Below are 27,946 nucleotides of genomic sequence, written 5' to 3' on the forward strand. Positions count from 1 at the left end.
TCCACTAACAAAGAGTTCAATTTCATATTTGCAATTCATACAACAGAAATATCTAAACTAGCAGCTATGAATTAATACAATATTGCAAAACTATGCTGTGTTCACTTCTGTAAGGTTTTAAAAATGGGAAGAGACGGGTTCAATTTCTAGACAAATATAATCTATAACAGTGCAGATTTATTTTCTCATCAAGCCAATCATTTTTGTTGATGTTTATTCTTTTCTGCATTAGTCATGATGAAATTGTCCAGCAGCTCTTGGCTTGTGTTTTGTGCTGCACTCACCACTTAAGACACACAAAATTGATCTGGACTGAAAACTACAACATGTAGCTCTACATTAATTTTATAACCACTGATTTTCATGAACAGTTTTGAAAAACAGTGCACTTCTTTGAGTTAGCAGGATCCCACTCCTAAGGGGAAAAGCCTCAATAAACCTTACTTTGTGCAATTTTCTTCAGGTACCATTTGCAAACACAGCATTTTTTAAAAGAAAGACACATTTATGAAGCTACATCCTTCATTCAAGTTAAAATTAGAAATGAAGAAAGGCAGGCCAGGAAAACATCTCATTCTATGATCTTTGAAACACATGGTTAAGTTGTAATTCTCACACATACAAAGCCCTGGCAGCACATCACCCCCACTCTCATTCACCTCCGCTGTCTCCCTGTTAAGTACCGCATCTCCTATAAACTCCTCCTCCTCACCTACAAATCCCTGCATGCCCTTGCCACCCAATACCTGGCTGACCTCCTCCACCAACACACTCCATCCTGGGACCTACGGTCTTCAGACCTGGGTCTCCTCTCCATCCCCCGGACTAAGCTGCAGACTTTTGGAGACACTATCTCATTAGATAGTGTCCACCCCCCCCCCATCTTAAACATTACCCATGAAAGGAACTATCCTCTGGGAAAAGAGATCAAAATGATACTGATTGAGATTGGGTTGAAATCAATGACAAAGTTAAAGACTGTTTTTTGTAATACCTGTTAAAAAGAACAGATGAAGCAGAGCAGGATAACCCTGAGCTTTATTCCTTTCTGTTCCAGCATGAAGCATGTAACCTGGGTCACCTGGCTGTCGTGGAGGTCTTGCTCTCAAGTGGAGCCCTGTTGAATACGCCTGGCTATGAAAATGACTCTCCACTTCATGATGCTGTGAGGAATGGACACCCAGCCGTTGTCGAGCTATTACTACAGCGTGGAGCCTCCCAGAGTGTGCTGTGAGTCTCTTCAAACATATTTCTACACTTTCAAATAGCTTCTTTTTTTTTTTAGCTTGTAACAACAACAGTAAAGTGTTTACAGTAGGGCAGACAGCATTAGCTTTACTAAAGTGTTTCTAATGTCAGAGTAATCACATAGTGACCCACTACAAGGTCGGGGTCAGACCTGTACATGTTGGTGCAATGTGAGAAATAGAGCTGCAGCTGGACAAGTAATTAGCTGCACAGATGGTGGGCTTTGCTGAGTGGGTACCGGTCTTTTGTGAAGATCTTTAAGGGCTGGCCAGAAACTCTGACCTGAAAACAGGATTATCTTCTAAAGGTCTTGTACACGTGACTGATAACTGCTGTTATTCTATGTATTTTATCTTCTGTCTTCTGTCTTTCACCCTGTTTTCAGCTCTATAAGTGCTATGCTGTAAAATGTATCCACTCTCTTGACGTGTCATTCAGGATCCAAACTGGCTGTATGCAAACATGTAAAGTGTTTGTTGACAGTTTGATGAGGCATGTTATGCACATTAATTTAATAATGAGATAAAAGTATCTCAAATGCCCCCCTACAGCTGTACGATAGGAAACAATAGCATACATGGCATGATACATGGCCACGAATATTCATGATATCCCAGTACTTGGATTCTGTGATAATGATAATAATAATAATAATAATTGAATCAGAATATTGCAATAAAATAATAGAAATAATAATCACCATATCCGATTAACTGAAAATTACAAAATGCCTCTCAAAAATGAGGCGCAGTGACTCAAAATGCAATATGGTACGATGGTCGGTCCATAGGATACCAGTTATATATGTCACAATGCGTCACGATACGTCAAGATACGTTACGATGCGTCACGATACGTCACGATGCGTCACAATACGTCACGATGCGTAACAATACGTGACGATGCGTCACGATAGGTCACGATGCATCACGATGTGTCGCGATGCGTCACGATACGTCACGATATGTCACGCTACGTCACGATGCGTCACGATGCGTCACGATGCGTTGCGATACGACATGGCACAACACATCATGACATTATAGGATTCGATGCATTGAGTTACCTTACTTAGTTCACAATAACAATAATATCACAAAACTGCAATGCCGCATAACTCGGCCTATTTAGAGTGCAGTGCTTATCAAATAAAATACGTATATTTAGTCAGATGTTTCAATAATCTTATCACAGGTTAGGACGACGGTTTACAGCTGTATTGATAATTTGCCACTTCCCTACTAAAAAAAGTAAAGTGCAGGATTCATGTATTTATCCACTGTCCTTTGTTTTGGTCTCACTATAATGCAGTGTTTTTCAACCTTTTTAGAACAAAGGCACATTTAATACATAAAAAAATCCTGAGTCACACCACCAACTAAACGTTTTACAAAATGACACATTTAGTCTCTCAATATATTGATCTATTTATCTGAGAGAGGGACTTTGGCTACTTCTTTAACTGTGTCAGGGCGAAGCATCTCATTTACAATAGCTTTTTCAGGTAGTATTAATGTATCTGCCACGGTGTGTGGCTTTTTTGATTTGGCTACGAGTTCAGCTACTGAGTAGCTAGCTTTGAGAGCTCTCACAGACACTGTTGTAGTTTTTCTCATAAAAGTTGCCTTTTCCATCATACGCTCTTCATCCGGGTTAGAATTTTGTCCATGGCCCTGTTTGGAGTTTTCATTTTTCCTTTTCGAATATTTATCCATCGCTGTTGTACACCTACGTCTTGTCACATACACCCCTCACACGCATCATTAATTCTATTGTCTTAAATTAACAAGGTCATAAGTGTGCTTTTTTGCCACCCAGTGGGCAGGTAGCGCAGGTCAGTACATGGACAAGTATTTAATTACTCTGCCAGACACTACACTGCAGGCAAATTATTTTCAGTATATGAACAATATTTTTTTGGACTAATCAGTGAAATTTGATAATGTCCCACGGCACACCTGACGATCTATCACGGCACACTAGTGTGCCACGGCACAGTGGTTGAAAATCACTGCTATAATGAAACAATTTATGTAAAAAAAAAAGTTTAGTTTGTGAACTACATTTACAGATTTATAGAACAATTTTAAGATTAGTATGAAATATGCATTTAGATATAAATACATATTTTGGTGTTCTACGGGCATAACCAGCTTGTGTCTATAAACCTGTTTGAAATGAATACTCAAACTTTAAAACATACCACATGTGTGCCAAGTCTATTTCAGTCAGCTGATTCCTTTAGTTAAACTTCTGCCATATAAGCCGTGGTGTAAGTCTTGTGTTTCATGTTCGCCCAATTTGAAAAAGCACATGTAAACATACTATAGCAAGAGCAAGGCGGAACCAAACAACCTTTAAAGGGCAGATACCTCGGGCAGGACAAGAGTCATTGTCTGCGATGGCTTTCATTGAATTTGACACAAACAAACCCAAAGATAAATCTAGTACAGCATATTTTCAGTCATCACTGCCTTTTGAAACAGTCACTGAATATTCCAATGGTTGTAGGGACTGTGTCAGTGCAGTAGTTGGTTGCATTTTTTTTGGTTAACTTCATTGATGAGGTCTGGCTGTACATGAAAAAATGAGAACAAAACATATCAAAACAACTTTAACTGAATCAGACAACTGTAGAAAAGAAATCTCTACAGAAAGTGAGCATTCAAAGAAAGTTAAAATTACTGGCATGGGCTATTGTATTTCTTTGTGTTACATCATAGAGGTGAATTCTGGACCAGTGCTTATTTTCCACTTCTTCAATTACTCCCCAGGTGCTTGTTTCCCACTCACTGTACCAGGCATTCAGCCTCTCTGGTACCAAGAACAGGCCCGTGTTAGGGCAGTAAGTCGATAGACAGAAAATCTACTGATGCTGATTAGTCGTTGGTCAGTCCATTGATGCTGTATCAGCGTTTCTGGCCTGTGGAGGCGGGGTCCTTAATGAGGGAGAGGGGGATGCTGGTTAATCATCAAGATCGATAGAACAGTTGATCAGGGTCGCTTTGTTGGTCAGTAAGCGCTCTCTTGCGATCATCTTATACTTATCATCCTCTTGTCTCCTCCCTTCTTCATCTCGCTTTATTTGTCTCATGACTTTGATGGGTCCCGATTGCCCTCTCTTACATTTTATCTCTTTGCTACAAGGGGGGAGAAAAAAAAAAGAGGCAGTGGTTTGGACTGTCTGTCAGAGCGCTGCAAGATGACTGCAATCCTTGCCCCAGCCTCCCCACTTACCACAAACCCCCCCCCACACACACGCCCACACACACGCACATGCACACACACACGCAAGCACGCACGCACGCACGCACGCACGCACGCACGCACGCACGCACGCACGCACACACACACACACACATATGCATACTCAGACAAGAAGCAAACCAAGACATCTGCCAATGCAATCCCTAATGGAATGATTGGCACACAGCTCAGGGTTTGAAAATACAGGTTTTTCAGACTTCCACTGTTCCTCTGTGTACATTTGTGTCCACATTAAGCTTGAATGATTGGATCGTGTGTCTTTCAATGACAGTGAGTCCATTTTCACATGTATAGGCCTCAGTGGGGCTTGCCATTAGGAACGCCAAGGGAAGTCTTTAAATAGGCAAATTCTTACTTGAATACTAATGTTTTATACAGTCCAAGATTCCCCGTTATCTCTAAAACAACAGGTTTAAGCATTATCAGAGGAGCCGCACAGCATGCACAGCAGGGCTCCTGACCATACGTCTCAGCTCTGCAAGCACAAATATCTACCAGTGCAGCACATTTTGACAGCCCAGGCGCGCCCTGCAAGGTGTTACCAGACAGCATTTGTTATGTCCACAAATCTACATGACTATTTTCCTATTATTTTCTATATTTGTGCCTATGTTACAAATTTTGTGTCTATTGCTACCAACCTTTTCTTGGTCATACTACAGGTTTTGTAGATTGAACAAGCTAAATTAATGTCACTCCAGGAAGAAAATTAATTTGTATTAATGAAAAAAAAAGCAACGTATGTGAATTGGACTACTCCAATCTACCAGCACAACCCTGGAGCTCTGAATCTATACAGACATTAATTAACATTACCTGTGAGCTTGTACTGACACGTCAATCCTAATACACTGAGTGGAGAAATAAAAGAAGGAACACACAGTGACAGCCTTCAAATGTTGGCACTGAATGGTAACAACATTATTTCCAGTCAGACTAATACATTTGTGTATACAGTACTCAAAACAGCATTCAAATGAACAAGACAAAACAATTACATCCAGAAATTGTGTACGATATTTGCTTAATTTTATTAGCAGGGCTTATTTTTCATAAGATAAGATATTTTCATCAAAAATGAATCCAATGCCAAGGTGCAAAATATTGAATTTCCTTGAGTGTCCTCTTTTGGCTGGCTTAAAAACCAAGAAGACTCCATAGGAGCCCGTATTAAAATCTTAATTTATAGAAGAATGAAATATATTCAAAGATTGGTTCACACATCTTAATCTATTGATTATTATTAAATAGATTACAATGTGTGCAGGCTGAACGCATCATCTCAAAATCTCTTTAAATAATAAATGGTGTTCCCCCAGGGCTTAACCATGGGACCACTGTCATTCACAATTTATGTCAATCCAAATTTCAAATTTCACTTATATGCAGATGATACTTTTATTTAAACAAAGTGATTAGACTCTCTGTTATTTACAGGATGCATTGGATATTTACAAGACATCTTTTATGAGTTTAAGTAGATCTTAAATTCAAATAAAGCATAACGCATTATATAACAAACTCAAAAGACAAAGCCACAGAACCTGCTGTCTAGTATTCTGCCCAGGGTGAAGTGATTAAGTCTGAATCTTTTATATCTAGATGATTTGATGTTTGTAAAGCTTCACATTCACCAACACACACAGAAATTGAAGCTGCTGGTGGGCATTTATTTCAGAAACAAGTCATGTTTTATTTATGCTTAGAAAAGAAGACCTGTTGCTGCTACTTTTATGCCCCTGATTGACAACTGTGATGTTTCATAATGTGCGTCTTTTCCATGCCTTCACTCCTTGGATAGTGTATACCATGGAGCTTTTAGATTTACCACAAGCCTTAAGACTCTGACTCCTCACTGCTCCCTGTATGCTGGAGTTGGCTGGCCTGCATTGTCCACCTGTGGACCACATAATTGGCATGCTATTTTTATAAGGCAATTCTGAACTTGCCTCCCTTTTATTCATGTAGTTCAATTCTTGCAAAAAATGCTGGAAGCTACAGTCGCTTTGTGACCCATTCATGAGAGTTATTTTGGCTGTCGGTCTCCACAGTGTGTCTTGAAATGGGGAAACAGTTTTGGGTATGGTTCTTCTGCAGCCAGGAATTGGCTGCAGGAGGATTTGGGTCTGAGGGATATGGGTGGGGATTGATAAGATTTTATCAAAGTCACTGCCATTGTCGATTCTGTTTATCGATCCAATTCCTTATCAATTCTCCTAACGATTCCTGAGTATTTTTTGAGGGGAAAAAAAGTAGTTCTACACAGTCTTCCGCACCAAAAGGAACCATTTTATTTTTTCCAAAATTATGTCTGCACAAGACTGAACATGAACATATTCAGCTTGAACATACCGAACAATAGTTTGACCTCATTCTCGGCCGCGTGAGTCCGGACGTGGCCCCTGGAGCCTGGATGAAAAGACTTTCAATTTGGAGAGGAAAAACGCTTTTCCTCCGGGGGTCATCGCGGAGGTATTTCACCCGCTCTCGGTGCCTCATTTTCGTCCGTGTAAGTCCGGACGTGCGCCCTGGACGTCCTGGAGCCGGAATGACAATACTTTGAATTTGGAGAGGAAAAACGCTTTTCCTCTTCATGTTTCCTCGTGGTTGTAGGAGTGTTGTAACGTACCATGACGTCCTGCCGGGGAAATGAACCGTTAAGAAGAATCGATAACATTTGAGGTGTACAATTTCGATGGAATTGATCAATTGGAACCGGTTCTAAGTCGGATCCGGTTTACGATTCCCACCCCTGCTGAGGGAGCTGGTCTCTTTATGTCTTTTTAAAGTGTGTGCAAGGCATTGAAGAAAGATGAATCAGGTTGTTGATGCTTTGACTAATGGCTTTACATTATGTAACAGGATATTTTGATCTGTTGTAATTGTGAAGTATTTTATGTCTGTAACTTTGTTAGAATGTGCTTCTGCTCTGAAAATAGATTTTTAAACATGAATTAATGAGGCTTTACTGGTTGAATTGATTTTAAATAGAAGAATTAAATGATATATTGTAACACATCCATCTTGATTATGTTAAGTCTAAGTATCATACATAATTAGGGTTAAGGTGGGGCTGATCTGACCACCAGGTGGGTGCATTCTGGCTGTTTGCCAAGCTAGTGGGCTCAACTCCTCCCCCATGCCAGTTTCTAGCTCAGCTGAAAGTCATTTGGGAGGCGATATTTCCAATACGGTGACACCATCTTTGGGCTTCACCCTTTCAGAAATCAATGCCTGACATCACTAAAAACTACATCCATGTTCTCACCTTTAACTGGGTGGATTCCATTCTCCATTTCCTTTAATCTTCGAAATGTACACTGTGAACCACCAGGGTGAAGAGTGTCCTCATCTTACCATAAAAAGTGTGCTCATCCATAAAACGTGGCAGATTTATCCCATGCGAGCCGATTTTCAGGCGCATCTAGCTCCGCTCTTGATAATTTGTGATACACAGTTTGACGTCAGAGAAAGAGCACAGGTCTGCACAACCAAAAAAAAAAAAAACGACACAGCACTTGGACAGAGTTAAATGGAGGCATGGGGTGAGTCATGTAATGCTTCATCTACCATTAGCAGTAACACTCAGCTGCTCTCACCATCAGAACAAATCAAGGGTGGATTGTTAAGGAAGGAAGTATAACTAATGATGCTTTTGATTAAAAATGCATTGAGGCCTCACCCCTTGCCTCATCAGCTGCCTGCCACATGTTTCCATCATTAGACTTCTGATTCCTTCTTTAGACACACTGCTGAGCTGACAGAGTTCAAAAGTTCTGCCTGCTGCTGGGTGAGCACGAGGCTGCATTTTAATTTTGCATCGATCTGACAAACTCTTCCAGCACTCTATGAGGGGGAGTACACTTTGAAACAGAAATGTAGATAATATTTCAGATTAAGTTCAACGCTGGATCGATATCAACAACCACCTACATTCGTCAGCACTGTTGTCTGTATGTTATGTCATTGTTTTCAGGATACTGGTAGGTGTAAACCAAATTAGTGTTTGGTGAAGAATTAATATTTGAATCTCTTCCTCCCAGTTCAAAGAAGAGTCATGGTTGCAGTGGTTAAGATCCACCACCGCCTGCCTCCCACTTGTGTACTTGTAGAGGCTTGTGGGAGAGTGTTTGTGACTCTGCCTCCTGCACAATTTTCCACGCTTTATTATTTTTCTTCTGATATGCCTCACACGTGCAGCTGCATAAACCAGTGCGTGTGTGAGGGAGTGTGTGCGCATACGTATTAGTGTCAGGGAGATTTTATGTTTGTTTGTGTTTGTGTGTGTACGGGGTTTGGGGGTATGAATCCAAATGAAATATTTTATGGACCAGTGGACCTATTAATTGTCCCCCAGGTGTTATCTTTGCTGACGCCTAATCTTTGAGAGACGACCTGCTGGGCTCGCTTCTTCTCCCTCGTTCCCTCTCCTCCTTCTTGTGCCTTTTTTCCCTTCTTTTGTCCTCTTTTTCCTTTCCTCAAGGTGACTCTAGACTTGTTTCATACAGCTTCTCAAACAAAAGATATATCCTTTAAAGGATTTTCGTCAATCAACTGTACCTATTGGGGACAGTTGGAGTTTCATCTGATGCGTGCGAATCGTATCAAAGTCAAACAGCGACTTAAAAATCTCTTAAGATAATATATCTCTCCTGCATTCACTGTCTAGTATGTTTCATTGTATTTTGTAATCTAGAGCACAGATTTCAGCTAACCCTCTTATCAAACAATTATGCTCCAACAAGTGAATGACTCACACGGATGCACAGTTTCACAGAACAAGCAGGGTGTAACCTCGGCAGATTGTTTTTCTCCAAGCTCTGGACTGGCAAATATTGATTTAGTTCTGTCCTGCTCGACCAGTGATAAAGAAAACCCCAGAATGTGCACAGATTTTAATGAAAAACAAACAGAGTGATTATCTTGTCGGAAAAGAAGGACTTATCACAATGTAACAGTGCTATCTGTGAGGGCTTTGTCACTTTGACAAGCGGTTAGGACTGCAACAGGTTGGTTACTAATTTAATTCCTTAGATTTATGCTTAAAAAATGCACAGTGGCCAAAAAATGTGATAATGATGCAATAAAAGGACTCCAAAGTGTATGACATTGTTTGAGATCGCAGGTCAGAACCATAGACTGTATAAATATGGACGTAGTATCCGTGACGTCACCCATCTGTTCCTGAGCGCAGTTTTGAAGCCAATTGACGGCGGCAGCCATATTGGAAATGCAGAACTCAACCAGGCAGAGTGTGACGTAGTGTGAGCCTCCTAGCCAACAGCTATGTGTTCTGGACTGGGAGTCACGTCAGTCATGTCCTTATTTGGGCAAAAACTCGGAATCTTAATATCTTCTGAACCGGCACGTTAGAAAAAAATTCACCTAGCGTACAGTGTGTGTCGATAGAGAAATTAACTACGTAGAGCCAAGCCGTTTTTTGAACCAGGCTGCAAACCATAGACTGTAAAAAATATGGACGTAGTATCCATGACGTCACCCATCTGTTCCTGAGAGCTGTTTTGAAGCAAATCGACGGCGGCAGCCATATTGGAAATGCGGAACTCAACCAGGCACACTCTTAGAAATTCCCCTTGTTAAAAAACAGTAAACAACTGGCAGTAGGGTTGCCAGGAAGTTACTGTAAAATTCACGGTATATTGCTGTTGCTGAAATTTACAGTTTGCTAATGTTTTTATAAATACTGCAAACAGCTGTTATTTTAAACCTTAACAGGAAAATACTGTTGAAAAGTTTAGCAGCTTCTTCACGTATATTTACACTTTTTATATTATGGGTATATTTGCAGATTGTTACTGTTAATTGTAGCTAAATACTACACTTTGCTGTTAATCAATTTCCTTCTAAGAAAATTGACAATATATTTATTTTTCTAAACCTATTGATTTGATAAACACTCCTTGCATGCCATGTTATAAACAACATGTTTTAATGTGATAAATAAACAGCCTTTGAAACTGCAACTTAAAATGTCAAGACAAATAATCAAACTTCAAAGTGTCTTTTCAAACCATGTCTGTCTTTATTGAAATTGAACATACATACAGCTATGCACTGTATTAGGTATCGCTGTGTGTGTCTGCATGTGTGTGTCTGCGTGTGTGTGTATGTGTGTGTATGTCTGTGTCTGCGTGTGTGTACGTCTGTGTATGTCTGTGTCTGCGTGTGTGTGTATGTGTGTGTATGTCTGTGTCTGCGTGTGTGTATCACTGACTACATGAAGTCCCACTCGAAGTCCATTACTCTTTTTAGGAGACTTGAGAGCGGAGGTCTGCCAGAGCTCTTTTTGACCTTCCCTTTGCCCCGTACAGCCTTTGTGCCCCGCTCAGGGTTGATCCCTATGTCCTGCCTGAAAAACAAGAGTGCATGTCAGAGTTGGGACTATTAGTTATTGAATTACAGGAAACACTTTGGTGGCTCATCTAAACATACAAAGAATAAGAAAATGTCATACATACCATGGAGTATCAGCCGAGGAGTTGTGGGAAGTGAGAGGGTTCTCTCCATATCAGTTGCTGTGACGGATTCCTAGGACAGTTCAAATTGTAAATAATTTTATGATTGGTAGTTTGAAAAGAAGTTAAAAAGTATGACAAGGACAAAATAAAAGCAGCAAAAAAGCAAAAATAATTCTCTGTATTGTATTATTGATACTATTATCAGTGTCTCCCTTTTTGAATAAAGAAAGAGGAGGCCTGTTCTGCTTGTCAGACCAATCTCTGACCAATTCGGTTTTATTTATGAGGCTGTGAACAACACGCACAATTTATACTGTAAAAACTGCCTTTTTGGAGGTTGCCACTTTTAATTTATATGTTTCAACGCATTGCTGACCCATATAACAACCCCTACACACATTTAAATTACAAGAAAATGCTTTGTGGAGATTTCCCATTCATCAACTGTTAAGATCAAGCTAATGTTAGCTGGCAAAATTTACTCACTCTGTGTGACTGCTGTTTTTGTGTCATGTCAAACTCTAGCTAATGCTAATCTTACAAATGACTTCAAACTTAGTAAGTGATGGTTTTTGCCAATTCTAACAAGCAAAGCAGTAAGGCACTCACCTGTTTGTTGTTAGGATGGAGTTGGGTGGAAATTTGTCTTCTTACTCCGCTCTCCTTCCAAGCATGTGGTCTCACATTCTTTTTCCCAAAATGCAATGCAAAAATTACAAGAAATTGCTGTTTTCTTTCCTTGAAGCAATAATACAGTAAAATAATGTCATAAACCGTAATTATACAGGGTTGTCCTGTATTTAAACATAACAGGATCTTATTGTTGAAATTTCCTTGTAAATTTACAGCAATTCGTTAGAGTGCAGAGTGTGACGTAGTGTGAGCCTCTTAGCCAATGGCTGTGTGTTCCCGACCGGGAGTCACGTCAGTCATGTCCTTATTTGGGCAAAACTCGTAATCCTAATATCTTCTGAACCGTCACGTTAGAAAAAAATTCACTCCCCGTACAGTGTGTGCCATTAGAGAGATTATCTTCATAGGGCCAAGCCGTTTTTTGAACCAGGCTGTAAACATGTTTATTAATGCTGCAAAGATCGTCTTTTTCCCATTCATATCTATGTAGTTTCCGGTGTTTCTGCAGCCAGCCTCAAGCGGATTCTCGATGTATTGCAGTTTATAGCACTTCCGCATTGGCTTCATCGTTTGAGACCGGAGTTTGCCGCTTGCTGCAAACATGTTTATTAATGCCGCAAAGATCGTCTTTTTTGAATTGGTGTCTATGTGGTTTCCGGTGTTTCTGCAGCCAGCCTTAAGCAGATTCTGTATGTATTGCAGTTTATAACACTTCCGCATGGGCTTCATGGTTTGAGACCGGAGGTCGCCGGAACGCAACGGATCAGATACACAAGACTTCTATTTTTACCAGATGCCGGAGCATGACGCATCAATTCAGCACAGAGCAGATGGAGCGGGACAGGAAGTCAGGCACCAAAACAAAATCAAATCCCCGTTCATTTTCAGAATAAAACACTCTATGTTATCATTAGATCGTTTTTAACTTAACTATGAAAACAAAATGCCATTTAGAGCAGAGGCAGGCCTGGAGTCATCAAGTCGGATGTTTTCAGAGGCCAATAAAGACAACATGGATGAGGAGAGGAGGAGGAGAATCCTTGATTCAGTGATTGCCGTAGGAAAATCTCTGTCACCTGACTCCAGCTGTCCGGCGGTCCTAGTCCGCGCTGCGTTCCGAAAACGCAACCGGTGGGTGTCGACGGACAAGGGCGCACGGAGCCGGACCGCAGTGGATTGTAGACGGACTGGACACGGATCTGGTGGAAGTCCCCTTTATTGTGTTTGCACTCTTGGTGAAGAAATCTGTGATTATAATTATGTAACTTTAATTTTTTTTAGCAAGTTGTTGTTGTTGTTTTTCCTCAGTTTTAACACTTCCAGCTGTCCCTTTGGTCACCAGATGGTCTGCTTTATGATGCAAATGCACACGTACAAATGAAGCCCACGTTCTGACATACTTGTTTTCCTTTGACTCTTCTTCCTTGTAGTAATCTGCATGGAAAGCGGCCTGCAGATTACGCGGTGAGTCTGGAGATGCTGCAGATTTTCCAGGAAGCCTCAGACGGAACCCAAAATGCTAATACAGCTCTCAGCCCCTCAGCCAGTCTCTCTGTGGTACGTCTGCATCAAGATGTGAATTCATATTCCCCTTGAAAAGTTAACCCCTGGAATTCTTAAATCCATGCATTATAGGCCAAGGCATTTCTTATTCATGTTCTTCTGTCCTTTCCCAGGTGAGTGACTGTGCATGGAGGGATGAAATGGTAGTGTTTCTGTCCAGTAAGCTGTCACACCGAGAGCAACTTCAGCTGGGCAGACTGGGGGAGCTACTGGGAGGGAGGATTGCTGACACATTTTCTGGCTCAGGTAATGTTTGTGTGTGCAGAAGCACCTCCACAGGGGGGCTTAAACTTCCTCACTGCTACACTCAAAGCTGCTTAGAATACCAGTCACATATGATTGCTTTTTAATGTTGTTGTTTGTGACACAGCGGCTCTCAACAACTCTGCAAATTAACAGCAGCCACCAGCCAACTGCTGGGGCGCCGGGACCATGGCTGGCAGGTTCACTCACTGCCAAATACTGTGATTGGTAATTAATCACGATTTGGATGCCCTGATTAACTGAACCACCAAAAGACATGTAGTCTGGAGGAAGTGTCAGCCCTGGTCATGGGGGTTTATAATGACAATTATGCAAAAAAACCCAAAAACTAACCCTTTCGCCATCACAGAGGCAAGGCTTTTATTTGAATCCTCTGTACTGTAAAAGCCAACGGTAATAGCTTAAGCATAATCAATTTTGAAGGTTCAACAGTAACTAACAAGTGCTTCTAGAGCTGTATGCATCATTGTGATCCAGCCGTTCCTTCACTGTTGCATACTAATGGAGGTAAGAAAACCAGAGAGCAAAAATAATTGAAATCATTCCTCATATAATGTTTCAGGTACTGCCAGGCACTAATAGAAAACAAAAGTGTTCTCATAAGGCTTTCTACTTGGACCAGAGGGGTGAAAGTTACCGCTCTTAGAGATTTTATATATTTCTTAACAATTTTATCCAAAGGCTACAACTTCACAAAATTCCACGGTCAATGCACAGTGGAGGACAGTTCAGCCCTGGAGATGTAATTATGTTCATTTTATACTTGTCAAGCATCCTCTCTTGTTGAATTAAGAGGCAATGAGCTTGTATTTAAAATTTTAATTAACCTGTAATTATGTGTCCCCGTCTCAAACGTTTATTGAAATAAGCCGCTGCCTCGCCTTTTGTTGTGTTGTCATGAACTATTTGACAGGTTTGAAGCAAGTTTAACAATTGACTCAGGCAACGGAGGAAACACACATTATTGAATGACTGGAAAATACTCTAAACAAACATAGCAGTCCTTTTGTATAATATCAGCAAGTAATATTCAAATATTTCTAATTTTTTTTTTTTTTTTAAACAAGATTTATCATATATGTTGCCATTGACTATATATAGTATAAAAAATAAATGATCCTATATATAGTATAATATATAATATAGTATGATGTATAGTTACATCCTCTCTTTTTCAAATGAAATAACTAAACTTGATCAGCATGATTTAGAATGAACTATCATGACTGAAACCACGTTTGAGAAAAATGTATTTGTCGTGTATTTTAATTTTATATTTTGATCAGTGTTCCCTCTGGAGTCATGTACCTCAGTCGGCTTAAAGCTAATCTACATCTGCAGTCCCTTCGCAGCTCACAGGTCACTTTAAGTCAATGATTCCCAAACTGGGGGGTGGGACTCTTAGGGGGGGGCTGCTTCTGTTCTGCATGGCCAGTTTTGTAAAAGGAGTGCCAGGTAAGTAAGTAAGTAAATTTTATTCAGTATAGCACCTTTCATAGAATAAAATCACAAAGTGCTTCCCAGGAAAAATATTCAACTTAAAATGAAATCATAAAACAGTAAAAGAAACAGGCAATAGCATGATTAAAACATTAGTCTGTACAAGGTGAGTGGAAGGCCTGTTTAAATAAGTGTGTCTTTAAAGGTGCATTTCGACCAAGAGTTTTGGGGTCTTTTAGCCCTCAGAACTACTTTCCCCAGAACTAAAAGGTTCCTGTGCCCCCATTGTTGTCTGCGTTTCGACCGCAGGCTGAAGTTCCGGGTAGATTGTGCAAATCAGGCCAGTGACGTATGGAGGAAAAACATTATTAATTAATATTTTGAAATATTAATAAAAAACTAAACTAGTATGCATTCCCAGGAACTCCCTCTGTGTATCAACAACTGTGTAAACTCCACAAACACCATTACGTTCAACCCAAAGTCCCAGGACCTTTGAAAAGTACTACCCCCCAAGCAGGGGCTTTTCAGGGGGGAGATTATCTACCCCTGAACTAAATTTAGACCCTGGTTCCTCCAGTCGAAACGCACGTAGTTCGGGGGTAAAGTTCCTGTAGTGGAGTTTTTTAAAAATTGACAACAGAGACAGCTGAATAAATATATTTACAGGAAGAGCGTTCCACAATGTTGGTGCCACCACTTCAAAAGCAGGTCACCTTTTGTCAAAACGAGGCTGAAAATGAATCCACACCAAATGTCACAATGACTAAAACAAAGTCAAGAAATTAAGAAGAGTCACATCCTGCCCTCAGCTTCATCTCCAACAACAGTGGGCCACCCACTCATTAAATGTGTGGAAGTTGCATGATCCGGTGATTAATTTACTCCCATAGTTTTAAAGCTGTGTTCTAGGGGCATCGGTTTAGCCTGGTGGTTAAGTTGCACGCCCTTTGTACAGAAACTTTAGTTATCAACTCAGCCGGCAAAGGTTTTAATTTGGCCTGCTGCCCTTTACTGCATGTTAATCCCCCCTCTCTCTTTCCCTGTTCCATGCTCTATCCACCGTCCTATCCTCTAAATCAGGGGTTCTCAAACTTTTTGGGGCCAGGGACCTCTTACAGGCAAGAACATTTTCCAAGGACCCCCTCACAATTGTAACATGGATTAAGCACATGCTAACTACCATTCTCACTCTTAGATGCCCGTGGAACTATTTGTATTGTATTTGTTCCATTGATTATTTGTGAACTGATTTAGAAATGGCTCCATGCTCGCGAGCTAGTAAGCAAAGCTAAGTAGTAGCAGGAACAGTTGTGATCTGAGTGAAGTGTGAATGAGTGAAGTGACAGATTGATGTGACGTGTCACAATCATATCAGTTTCTATTGGCCCAAAGTTAACTAGGGTGGGAGTAATGGGCACAATATGCTGGTTTCATTGGTGCAAATGGTCCTCATTTGTATGCTGTTTTTAATGACAGAGCACAATTTTATAATTCATTAGAAATTTATCAGAATTATTTTACGGACCCCCACGCTATGATTCGCGGACCCCCAGGGGTCCTAGGACCCCACTTTGGGAACCACTGCTCTAAATAACAGCATAAAAGGCCAAAAATAAAAAACTTGAAATAAAAAAAAAAGGTAATTCCCCCGCTGTTCTCCATTAGTTTCTTTGCTTTTGTATCACCAATTATGAAAACATTAAAACACACTGGAAAAAATAGATAAGACAAGATAGAACTGTATTAATAAATCTGGGACTTTTAGTGCCAGGTTGTTCCAAAATCACATTAGAAAGGAAGAGAACAATCCATCAGTGCACCAGATATGTGGTAGTATGTGAAATATGAAAATAAAGTGCAAAAAGCTGCACTGTTGAAGAGGTCCTGCCTTAGGACACACTCTTAGTAAAAATCTTATCGTGTTGCATGATTTCCATTTCTTTGTGACGATGTCGGTAGAGTCTCACTGCCTGAGTGGAACAGCAAGGACTCTGTGTTTTTACATGAGCTAAGCCTCAGCAGGGGCCTCTTTTGTTGCAAAATTCAAAGCACATCAGAAGATGCATTTGATTAAAAATTAACCAAAAACATCTCATATTTTAATATTGTCATTCATCTCTTGCTATTGTTTGAGTCTTCATGAGATAGAGCTTTACACTTCAGCAAAATCTGTATGTGCCTCTATAAGCCCTCGCTTGTGGTGCTGCTTCTACACAGTGTCCTTGACTGACTCTTCCTCCTGGTAGCAATCATAAAGGTCGTCGTCTATTTTCAGGTGTGTTACTATATTTGTATTTTAGATTACAGGAGCATGACTCATACAACCTTAACTGTGATGGAATACAAAAAGAATACAAATGTTGTTTTTTTACAGAATCAGAATAAAACAGTAGAATAAAAACTCAAAGCTTTTATGAAGTTTGATATATTATCTTGCAGCACTTAGGGTAAAAACTCACCTTTATTTGCACCTAAAACATTTATTTGCACTCTGTTTAGCTGAACAGTCCACAGCTCTGTTTGGAGCCAGCCACACACAGCAGGAGGACAGCAGCAGCAGCAGCAGCAGGCAGCTGCTATTTTTGTATGTGGAGCACAACTCATTTGTACCACCTTAATTTGGCTTATTTTGTGTTTGGTGTCTGTCTTGTTCCTTCAGTAAGCCATGTTGTTGTGCCAGAGGGACTCATGCCCACCACCTACTCCACCCTCCTGGGTCTCCTTGCTGGCTGCTGGATCGTCAAATTCAGCTGTGAGTATCAAGAGAGACGTCAGAGGGTGTATTTCTCTGTAGATGCTATTTTTGGACGTCATGTTAAACAATGTCACGGCAGTACACCGTTACCCAGGCTCCAACAGCAGCAGAGCGTACCTCAAATGGGTTCTGTTGATATAGGCTGTACCTTCATATTACACAAACACAAATGAAGTGTATGTAACCCCACAATCACAGCAGGTTACATTAGCAGTGAAAGGCTTTAATTAAGGCAGCAGCTGTGGCTGCAAACAGGGTTTTCTGAAAATAAAGAAAGTTCAACCACTCCATGTTGTGTAAATCAATGTTCAGACAAATAATTTGACTATAAATCCCAAACTCAAATATTTACCTCATCATCTCCTAGATTTGATGACTTCTTGCAGAGAGATTAGAGTTCATCCAAGGCAATGAATGGCAATTGGATGTTATATTTTTTGCTCTCAGTTTGTTTGGTTCCAAGGCTCAAGCTCTCTTTTCCAACCTGCAGATCGGGAAAAACAGACAGCAAGTTTTTGTGTATAGTATTCTTAGACCCAGTGCAACCATGCATGTTGATAATACTCTTCTTTTGATTTTTTGGCTTTAACTTTTCTATCTTTGATGTTTTAATTCAACCAACAGACAGAAAATGTTCTGAAGTGCTTTGGTTACATATTGTAAATCATCTATCATTCGACAATAGAAAATCAAATGTCGTTTCTCTAATGCATTTGAAACGTTTGTTATCCTCACAGCTGGATTTGATTGCATTTCTGGACAAGCGCCTGAATCTTTCAAAAATTAATTTACAATCTAAAGACATGCATTTGATGCTACATAAAACTATACAACATGGCACAGGCCTGACTTTTCTCTAGGGGTGGGAATTGATAAGATGTTATCAATGTCAATGCCATTGTCGATTCTGCTTATCAATCCAATTCCTTATCAATTCTCCTAACGATTCCTGAGTATGTTTTTGAGAGGAAAAAAAGTAATTCTACACAGTCTTCCGCACCAAAAAGAACCATTTTACTTTTTCCAAAATTCTGTCTGCACAAGACTGAACATGAACATATTCAACTTGAACATACTGAACGATAAGTTGACCTAATTTTCGTCCGTGTGAGTCCATTCGCGGACCCTCGAGCCTGGATGAAAAGACTTTGAATTTGGAGGAAAAACACTTTTCCTCCGGGGGTCATCGCAGAGGTATTTTGCCCACTCTCGGTGCCTCATTTTCGGCCATGTGAGTCCGGGCGTGGCCCCTCGAGCCTGAGGGAAAGCGTCCCGACTCCAAAATGGGAGAGGTAGTCAGGGGTTCGCCTCCCCGATGCGAACATGTTCACATGGAACCTTTCTCCACTTCGGCCCGACTCGAACCCCAAGCTTCGAGCCCAAGTCGACAAATGCTTCAGCATATTTGAGATATTTGCATCTAGCAGTTCTGCGTCGCAGTCTGTGACGTAATGCAACGTACCGCGACGTGACGTGACTTGGCGTGACGGTGTGTTGGGAATGAATCATTAGGAAGAATCGATAACATTTGAGATGTACAATTCTGATGGAATTGATCAATTGGAACCAGTTCTAAGTCGGATCCGGTTTTCAATTCCCACCCCTGCTTTTCTCCATCATGAAAATTAAAAGCACAAAGGGCAGCTGATAGCATAACTCAGTTATTACTATGTGTGTTTTGATCAGACAAAAAACACAAGTAAATCAGAATACAGCATTTCAATTGAAGGGATGTTGTGGAGTCTCTGCTGGTTGCAATGGCACCCCAACCCCATATTCTCAGATCCAGACTGTTGATTTGGTAATCAACCAGTGTTTAGGATGCATTTAGGGTCAGATCAGACAACAAATCTACTGAGAAACTTGCTAAAGGCTGTGGTGGCTGTTACTCAGGAGGTAAACTGGGCCGTCTTCTAATAAGATGACTGCCAGGTGTGGGATGAACTATCAATCCCTGCAGTATGTATCGGGTTCCTGACTTTTGAGATACAATTATTGATATTTTAATTGACAAAATACAACGCTCTGAACAAATTTCCCTGCCAATTTCACTCCTCACGGCACTACTTAATGACTCTTCACCTTTGTGCTAATGGCGGGAATGAGGGGAACATGTACGGAAGTTAATTGGCCAGAGAAGAAGTTGACAGTGACAAAGTAGCAGAAGAAGACAGCAGAATAATGTCGGGCAGTGGCAAACAGAAGTCAAGAGATGTGCTTTCCACTCTTAAATCAAGAAAGAAAAAAACCAGAAAAAACTATTCCAGCTCTTTGTGCTGACACAAGAGGAAAGGTAGAGGATGCACTCCAGTCTGCACACTGCAGGGACAGTTCCAGTCACCTGCGATAGATGGACTGCATGTGACAGAGTTTTATAAGATAAGATAAGATACTCCTTTATTCGTCCCACAACGGGGAAATTCATGGAGTTACAGCAGCTACTCCCATCAGCCACCACCTCCACAGGGTCCAGGACCGAGCCGGCCTTCTTTCCCAGCCCGTCCCATCCCCCTCTCCTGCATCCTGTCCACCCACAGCAGGTGAAATCCTTCCAATGTGGCGTTCATATGTGCTGCAAACAAGTGTGATGCAGGACACTTACACTGATGCTCTGAAGGCAGAAGTGTAACTGAGGGCAAGCTGACAGAAATAATGAAAAAGAAAAGAGAACATTTCATTTCATTGAAACAAAAGTTACCAAAATGCAGTGAATACTTGAATCTCCACCTCATTTGGGTGTGTGAATGTTTTAATTACATTAGATCATGATGCAAAGGTTCTCAGCTATCAGTATAATGGAGTGTCTGGTAATTCAGACATGTGGTGTAAAGTGCTTTGAGTGTTTTTCAGACTGGAAAAGAGCTGTATGAGTGCAGACCTTGTACCATTTACCATAATCACCTTGTGTTTAGAGAAAAGTCTCAATCGATTTGCATCTATTTCAATGTTAGTGTTTGTTTGCTTCCTACAAGGTCACATCTGTGTTGGTCTTACTGAATCGTTCAGCAGTGCTCGAGAAGAAAAAGTATTCTGCCAGCCTTGGGGTTATGTTTGCTGCAGTAAGGTGACTCTCTGCATAGTATAGGACAAGTGAAAAATCTAAGAGGTAAATATTGGAGTCCTGAAACAACAGTGCAGAACAAATGGATCGTGCTGCACAAGCTTTTTCGAGTAATTTTATGGGTTTTGTGCTCTTCCCTGAATCCCAGAGAACATTTCAGCAGCCTTCTCAGTCTCAGGGAAGGCTATAAGATGGATTGCCATTGGTTAATACAATGTAAGTTACTCTGGCACCCAAATTTTACTGGAAACACGAGGGCATTAGTATAAATTGAGTAAATCTATCTTCTGGCTGCTGTCTTATAGTCCCACTAAGCATTCAGTGTCACTTCCACAGTAACCACACCAGACTGACGGATGAATATTCGGTTTAAACCTTCAGGTGAAATCAGGATCTGTGTTTGGAATATAACCTCTTTACTTGAAGAGTTTTTTTTATTAGTTTGTGAAACACATAATAAAAATGTCCTGGCAAACATTAAAAGACAATTCTGCATCAGGTGAGTTTCAGGTAAATTGTTTGTGCCAGCTGCTGTGTGCAGAAACACCTGTTTACATGTCTGACAGCCAAATAGAGCGGGTGGGTGACTGGGGGGAAAGAATCTTGGAATCAACGCACCTCAAGGCCTCCATATCACCTGCGATGAAAAGATGGCTAACTCTCCTTTCTTGTTTTATTCATTCCAAGATGAATACTTAGCAAACATTTTTGCTATTCCTTCCCAGCCTCCCTGGTTTCCGTGAACCAAGTCAACAAGCAGATTTTCAGAGAAAAATCGGCTTCAGGGGAAAGTAAAAAGAGACTTGCTGTCAAAGAGTTTTCTGGCACCTTGGTGTGCCCTTGACTGGTATATCCGTCAGTTGCATCTGTGTGTGTGTGTATGTGTGTGCCTGTTTGTGTGTTGAGAGTAAAACGTTTGTCTCTGTCTCTGCCAGAAAGCCATTTTAAGTTTGACTGCGTGTGTGGTTGTCACTGTATACGACTTTGTGTTTGTGAGGACCATTTTCAGTCCCTCCCCTTCTCTTTTCTCCACGCAGGCTGAGCACTTGACACAGCTTGTCTCCCTCATGACAATCACAGTGGCATCTTATCTGTCTCCATCCTTGTTTTTGTGTGCACACACACACGAGCCGCTGACTTTTTGCTGTCACCTGGCTTTGTGTGCCGCCGCTGTCAACTAGGCCGAGCCTGAGCTTAACTTTTTATTGGTTCAAGGTTTCATTGCAGCCATTTTTCTTTTGGAAAGCAACTCTGGTGTTATATTTCAAACCCCCGTCATGAAAAACAACTTCATCCTGCCTTACGGGCCTCCATCCCGGCTGACAGCCTTAACTAAGCTTTCATTGAAGATCAAACTGTGGTTTGAAACCTTTCATCCATCCTGCACCCATCATTTTAAGAAATGGTTCAGCTCCATGGGAAGTGCACCTTTTTTAAAATTATGATTTAGAGATCAGAAGATTGATATTGATCTCTATGTCTGAGCTGGAGTCAGGATGCTTTTAGCTTACCTTCGACTGACAAAAAAGCAAAAAGCAGTGTGCAACAAATCACCATACTTTAAGATCACAAATTGGCATGTTGTGATTCATAAATGTAACATGAACATAAACTAAAAATTCATACAAAAATCAAAGCTTAAGCAGCTGCATCTACAGCAGGTGAACTGAAATAAAAGGAGTAAAAATAGCCTCTTACACCTCACACACACTACACAGCCAATAAAGCCACTTCCCTTAAGGCTAGAGATTTAGGTCTCTCCCTTTTAAAGGCAAAGCGTGTCATGTCAGGCTTGCTGCCTATTTCAGTTTGACTCATGAATCCTTAAGCCAGCCCGGTTGCTTGACCCTAATATATGTGCACATTTTAAGTAGGGATGTGTCACTCTGTTGGCTGAACACCAGTATTTTCTGGTAGCCTTGTTACAGGACCGGGGTACTCAAATACAAATCTTAAACGGCCACAAATATTTTTTTCAATGAACCAAAGGTCCATTTAATGAGGTTGGTCAGACCATATGCAATAATACTGTAATATTCAAAACAAAATGTCCCTTTCGTTCAAAATAACAGTAAACGTTGTTGTTGTGTGTTTTTGTGTCATAGTCTATAGATGTGTCAAGAGTCCTGCTTGCAGCTTGATATGATGATTTCAGTGCATTTATTTTGTAGTTCTTCCCTCTAATTTTGAGGAAATGTCTCTTCAAAATTCCTATGCTTCGTCTTATAAGGCCATTTCAAATTGGAAATCTTCATCACAGCTATAGTCTCCTGGCATATAAAGCACATGGGTCTTTGGTGGTTGGAGGGTGAGTGAATTTAAGTTTCATTCCATTCTTCTTTCAATCGCCCATTTTCACCGTCAACTTTTCTTTGAGCTGCGAACCTGGAACACACCGTTTTCGTATATTCTCGGGCCCTACAGCTGGCAAAGTGCCAATATGTGAACTGCTCCAAAAACGAAAGTGAAAGTTAAAAACTGCACTAGCAGTGGACTCTGAGTGACCCAGTAACAGCCTGTCTGCGTATTGTTGACATTGAGACAAGTCCTTGTAAACACGTGGTGACCCGACCAAAACAAAGAGTGAAGGAATAACAGTTCAGGGGCCACAAATAGGTGGCCGGCGGAGGGCCTCTGTTATAGGATATTAGCTTTGGAAAAATATTTGTAGTCGCCAATTGGTGTATCTCATAAATATTTATGTTGCATCAATTTAAAGCTCAAGTGAAGAGTCTTTCACAGATTGATGAAACCACCTTTTAGTTCATTTTCCATGTTAAAGATTTCCAATGAGTTATACGTTGGACTGTTGTCTAACATGAAGATTTAAAATAACTACTCGCTTGTACAAGACGAGCTCAGTAAAGAGACAAGGGACATCACTTTGTCCACAGGGGGTGCTCAAATCAACAAAGACCTAACACTCTTTACAGGAGCTTTAAAGCTGGTACAGAAGCTCCATGTTTGTGGCTACTTTGATTTGTTAATGGAACAAAAAGTAAGACTATTATTATGAAGAAAAATATATATATAGTTTGTAAAGTATAGTTAATTCATAAGTTAACAGTATTTTTATCTCAACAAAGTTTTTGTTTTGTGAATTTGATCGGGGCATTAATAAAAAATAAATTATTCAGAAAGCAACCTAATGAGAAAATAATACAATCTGTTGATGACCTTATTGTTATTTATAAAATCACAGTTGTTAAGGGTTAGATTATCACTTTTAGTGCTCACTCTCTTACTTGGAGTGTAGCGCAGCTCAGAGCAGGCAGTATCAGCTGGATCCAGCATAGAGAGAACCACATACAAACAACAGATCACAGAGCCTTTCTGATGTTGAATTTCTGCTCATTTGGAGAGTATTCCATTACTTTTATGCTTTAATCATCACTGAGTATGCTGCAGAACTGTTAAGTTTCGTTTTTGCAGGTTTAGATGAGTTTAATAATAGTAATTATTCTGCTCTATTTTGTTGTCCTGTTACCTTCTGACACAGTTATCATCTTAAAGTCCTGTTGTAGTCGACCTGGATCACTGATATGTGGATGTTTGTAGCTTACATCTATAATCGATGAGTATTTCTGATCTATATGATCTTTAAACGGTCGGCAGTCCGTATATGATGTTTTTATTTTGAGATTGGCGGATGCTGCATGCGATCCTTGTGCCTGACTTCCTGTCCAGGTCGTTCTTTTCTGTGCATATTGACGCGTGCTTGGCGCAGGCTCCATCAAAAATAGACTTGAAGCGTATCTTTGGCGGAGCGGCTCGGGGGCACACTCCCGAGACGAAGCTGAGAAGGAGCTGAGACGTGCATCCTGTGGACCCAAGGCTTTATATTTGATGTCTCTTCAGCTGTATTGTGAATGCACTGATACTTTAAGTTGACAAATCAACTGTATCTAATTGATTTGTAGTTCCAGAAGAAGCTCAGTTATTTTATTCCAGTTGTAAATATGTATCGTGTTTCTATGCAGGCAATCCTGACTAACAACAAGGGTTACTTTTCAGAAAATGCCACAGGGATTGACATTTTCCGATTTTTCTGACATCCGTTGCACAAACTAGACCCCTTGTATAAATAAGGTGGCTGTAGAGTTGTTGGCAGGCATGCTTTACTCATTATGTACAAAGTCAGGAAAATTGTTACACTGTACCTCCAGTCCTACAGCTAAACTAATCTAACAGCTTATTGCACACATCAAGTGGGTGAATGATTTTCTTGTCTTAAAAGAAAGCCAACGGCACTTGTTCAAAAATGTGTAACTGTTCCTTTAAACATTTGCACATCTATCTCTTCTTTCCGCTTGTAATAGTTAATTCACCGCCACTCTTACTGTTGGCTGCTTCTCCTCGGCTGCCGGTGAAGAGCTCCTCTCAGACACCTGTCCCGTTGCCCCTGCCAGAGGCATCCCTGCAAGGGAACTAAACCTCAGATTCAACTGTGAGCCGTGTGACTTGCAGCTGTGCCACCTGTGTTTACCTGAATACTTTGTTTCATCCTAAAAAGCATGAGCTATTAAACCCTGGATCCTGTAGCGTCACTATCGGCTTTCCTAATTCCACATCAGTCTCCAGTGGCTGTCCTCATAATGAGATCACAGTTCCAGTTGGTCTCATAGTTAATCAAGGAAGTGGCTTCATCTGGCTGTTCCCTCATTCACTGACTCAGGAAGGAAGGAGTTTGAGATGTTTTTCTGCATTCAAGGCTTTGTGAGCATAATTAGCAAATATGCTAATGACTCTTCAGCGCTAAGTGCCATCGTCCGGAGCGATTAACCCCACATCTCCCCTCGTCCCTGCTTCTGGCTCTGGCAGGGTCCTCGTCAATGAAAGCCGTAATTAAGGGGGATGAAGAAATGTAATTACCTCTCTGCCCAGTGTGTGTGTATGTATTGTAAATGTGTAATGTGCCGCTTAATGACAGGGGGCCGTGTTGTGACAAGATGCAGAAGCACAGATTTAGCCTAATCTGTTCACGTAGGCTTTTTTTTTAGCTGGAAGAAAAAGTGTAAGAACACGGAGCTTACTCTGAATGTGAAATGAATCAAAATGCGTGGGTATGTGTATTAATCCTGTGTGACTGAAGTTGTAAGAAGTCTTTAAATGTACACAATCAAAATAGTTATTTAGGCCAAGCCTCATGCTCAGGTGTATTTGCCATCCTTTATACTTTTCAGGTTGGATTTTTTTGTCTATTCCCCAAACATATTCAGTATTAGAGCACTTACCAAGAACAGCAGCTCTGTGATCTGTGTTTTGTACAAAAGCATTTTTTATCTGTGACAGTGAGGGGTCATTAAATGTGATGCTTTCCCCTCCACCGTATCTGCCTATCCTCTCTTAATAAAACTTTTCAGTCTTACAAGATGCTTTTTGTAAGAGTTTAGAACAAAAGATTATTTTCCCACTCATAAAACGCTGCGATGCTGAATGTCACACAGCCCCAGCTCAGCTCTGTAAAACCTCAGGAGACAAAAAGAAAGAGACGATGCTCGAATTCTGCTTAAGCTTGAGATACTTAAAACGAGGGCTGCATCATTAACTCCATCACGCTGTGGGCATCTTTCTCTGTCAACAACTGCAGCTTTGCCAATGCTTGAGATTTTCCGACTCGTTGCGATAAAACAGACGCAAGCTTTGTCATCCCCCGTTTGCAATTGCCTTGTCACCCTCTTTCAAGTCAACATAATTAGCTGTTGCTTTAATTTTTTTTCCTCTCTTTCTCTTTGATGCCAGGGGTGGAGGCATGTCTGCAGGCGGGCAAGTGGATCCCCGAAAGTGAGCATGAATCAGGAGAGGGCCCCCAACGCAGTCGCATCAACAGATGCAGTTTGGTAAATGAGAGGCAAACAAACAAATAAACAAACACATGATAGATAAGACATTCAGTCCTTGTGAAAAAAGAATCTGTGGCCACTGTTTCTATGGTCCAGTAGAGTGCCGTTTAAAGTACTGAACTGAACATTTTTCTGTTTTAAACTGAATGAATGTAGGAGGACAGATAGAATTGCAGCAATTAGCAGAGTCAGCCTTTTGACAATGCAATGTATGGTGTTAACCAAACACGATACATCAGCACAAACACAACACCCTGCCTTTAAACCCTGGTGTTATCAGACTCATGTTGTGGGGATGTTTATTTTTCAGCCAGCTCTGTAAGGTTTATAAGGGTAGAGAGTGAAATGAATGCAGCAAAACCCTGGAGGACAACTTGCTGCAGTCTATGAGACAAGTGTGATTCTGGGGATTTATTTTTTAGTAAGACAACTTCTCCAAACAAAGCCATGGCCAGACAGGAGTAGCTCCGAAACAACAGCAACAAGGTTAATGTGTTGCTGTTGCCAAAACAAAAGTATGACCTCAGTGGAAATGAGAATTTGTGGGAAAATTGCTGCTTAAAATATCAGTAGTTATGAAATTTGACAGAATTTATTATTCAAAAAAGGAAAAACTCGGCACACTGCAGGGCCTAGATGCAAAGCAGATACAGACCTGTTTACACACTCAAGACTGTACTACTAAAGACTTCCCTAGTCTGTAGTAGTAAGTTAGTGGGGTAGAAGCCTTCTTTATACTGTCATAATTTTTGTTAAATACCTAGTCAAATTAGTTTAGACATATTTTGTCTTTTTTTTTTTATTCATGTGAAAAAATTGAAACGCATACATTGTAAGTCAGTGTAATAAAATCAAGTGGTAGACTCCAGTGTTGAAAAGGAAAACCAAAGTAAATACAAACTGTATGAAACATGGACAGAGCCTCAGTGACTTCACCCCTTGGTTTCTGAAGAGACATTTTGAAGCCCATCGATGGCAGAGGCCGTATTGGAAACGCCGACTCAAACTAAGGCTGTTTTTGAAACCGCCTACTATACTAGCGGTATGTACTGATTTGGCCAAAATTCAGTATGTAGTATGTGAACAAGACCAAAATCTGCAGTATGCCAAAACTCCCCTGATGTCTACTGATACAGGAATATTTCATCAGATCAGTCTTCCTCACGTAATGTTTCCCACAATGCACAGCGCTCGTTCTGCTTTTTCTTTTCTCTTCTTTTTTTGACGAGGGGAACTCAGTTTTTAGGGGCTGTGAAAATTTTTAAATTCCATATAAACCACTTCCTACCTTTCTAAATCATAAATGGATGCTAAAGAAGCAGTTTCTCTATCCGCTTGGCCGTTTTTACTTCCGCTTTCCGAAACCGGAAATTTAGTGATGTCTGGCTCA

At 40.7% G+C, this 27,946-nt stretch overlaps 1 protein-coding gene and 1 long non-coding RNA gene across 2 annotated transcripts in view; one reads left to right on the forward strand and one right to left on the reverse strand.

The window, feature by feature from the left end:
* bard1 (BRCA1 associated RING domain 1) overlaps positions 1–27,946 on the forward strand; it is a 39,953-nt gene that overhangs the window by 9,312 nt on the left and 2,695 nt on the right. Inside the window, exons 6-10 of the mRNA XM_034694143.1 lie at positions 1,058–1,230; positions 13,058–13,184; positions 13,304–13,436; positions 17,557–17,649; positions 26,456–26,553. Of these exons, the coding sequence (XP_034550034.1) occupies positions 1,058–1,230; positions 13,058–13,184; positions 13,304–13,436; positions 17,557–17,649; positions 26,456–26,553 (624 nt within the window). The remainder of the gene's footprint in view (positions 1–1,057; positions 1,231–13,057; positions 13,185–13,303; positions 13,437–17,556; positions 17,650–26,455; positions 26,554–27,946) is intronic.
* On the reverse strand, positions 10,535–11,711 carry LOC117820400. The gene is made up of 3 exons (XR_004632735.1): positions 11,604–11,711; positions 10,995–11,064; positions 10,535–10,885 (listed from the first exon to the last, which is right to left on the reverse strand). It is a non-coding gene; the product is annotated as an uncharacterized LOC117820400 (long non-coding RNA).

The sequence above is a fragment of the Notolabrus celidotus genome, chromosome 10 (assembly GCF_009762535.1).
Source record: "Notolabrus celidotus isolate fNotCel1 chromosome 10, fNotCel1.pri, whole genome shotgun sequence".
Lineage (NCBI taxonomy): Eukaryota > Metazoa > Chordata > Actinopteri > Labriformes > Labridae > Notolabrus > Notolabrus celidotus.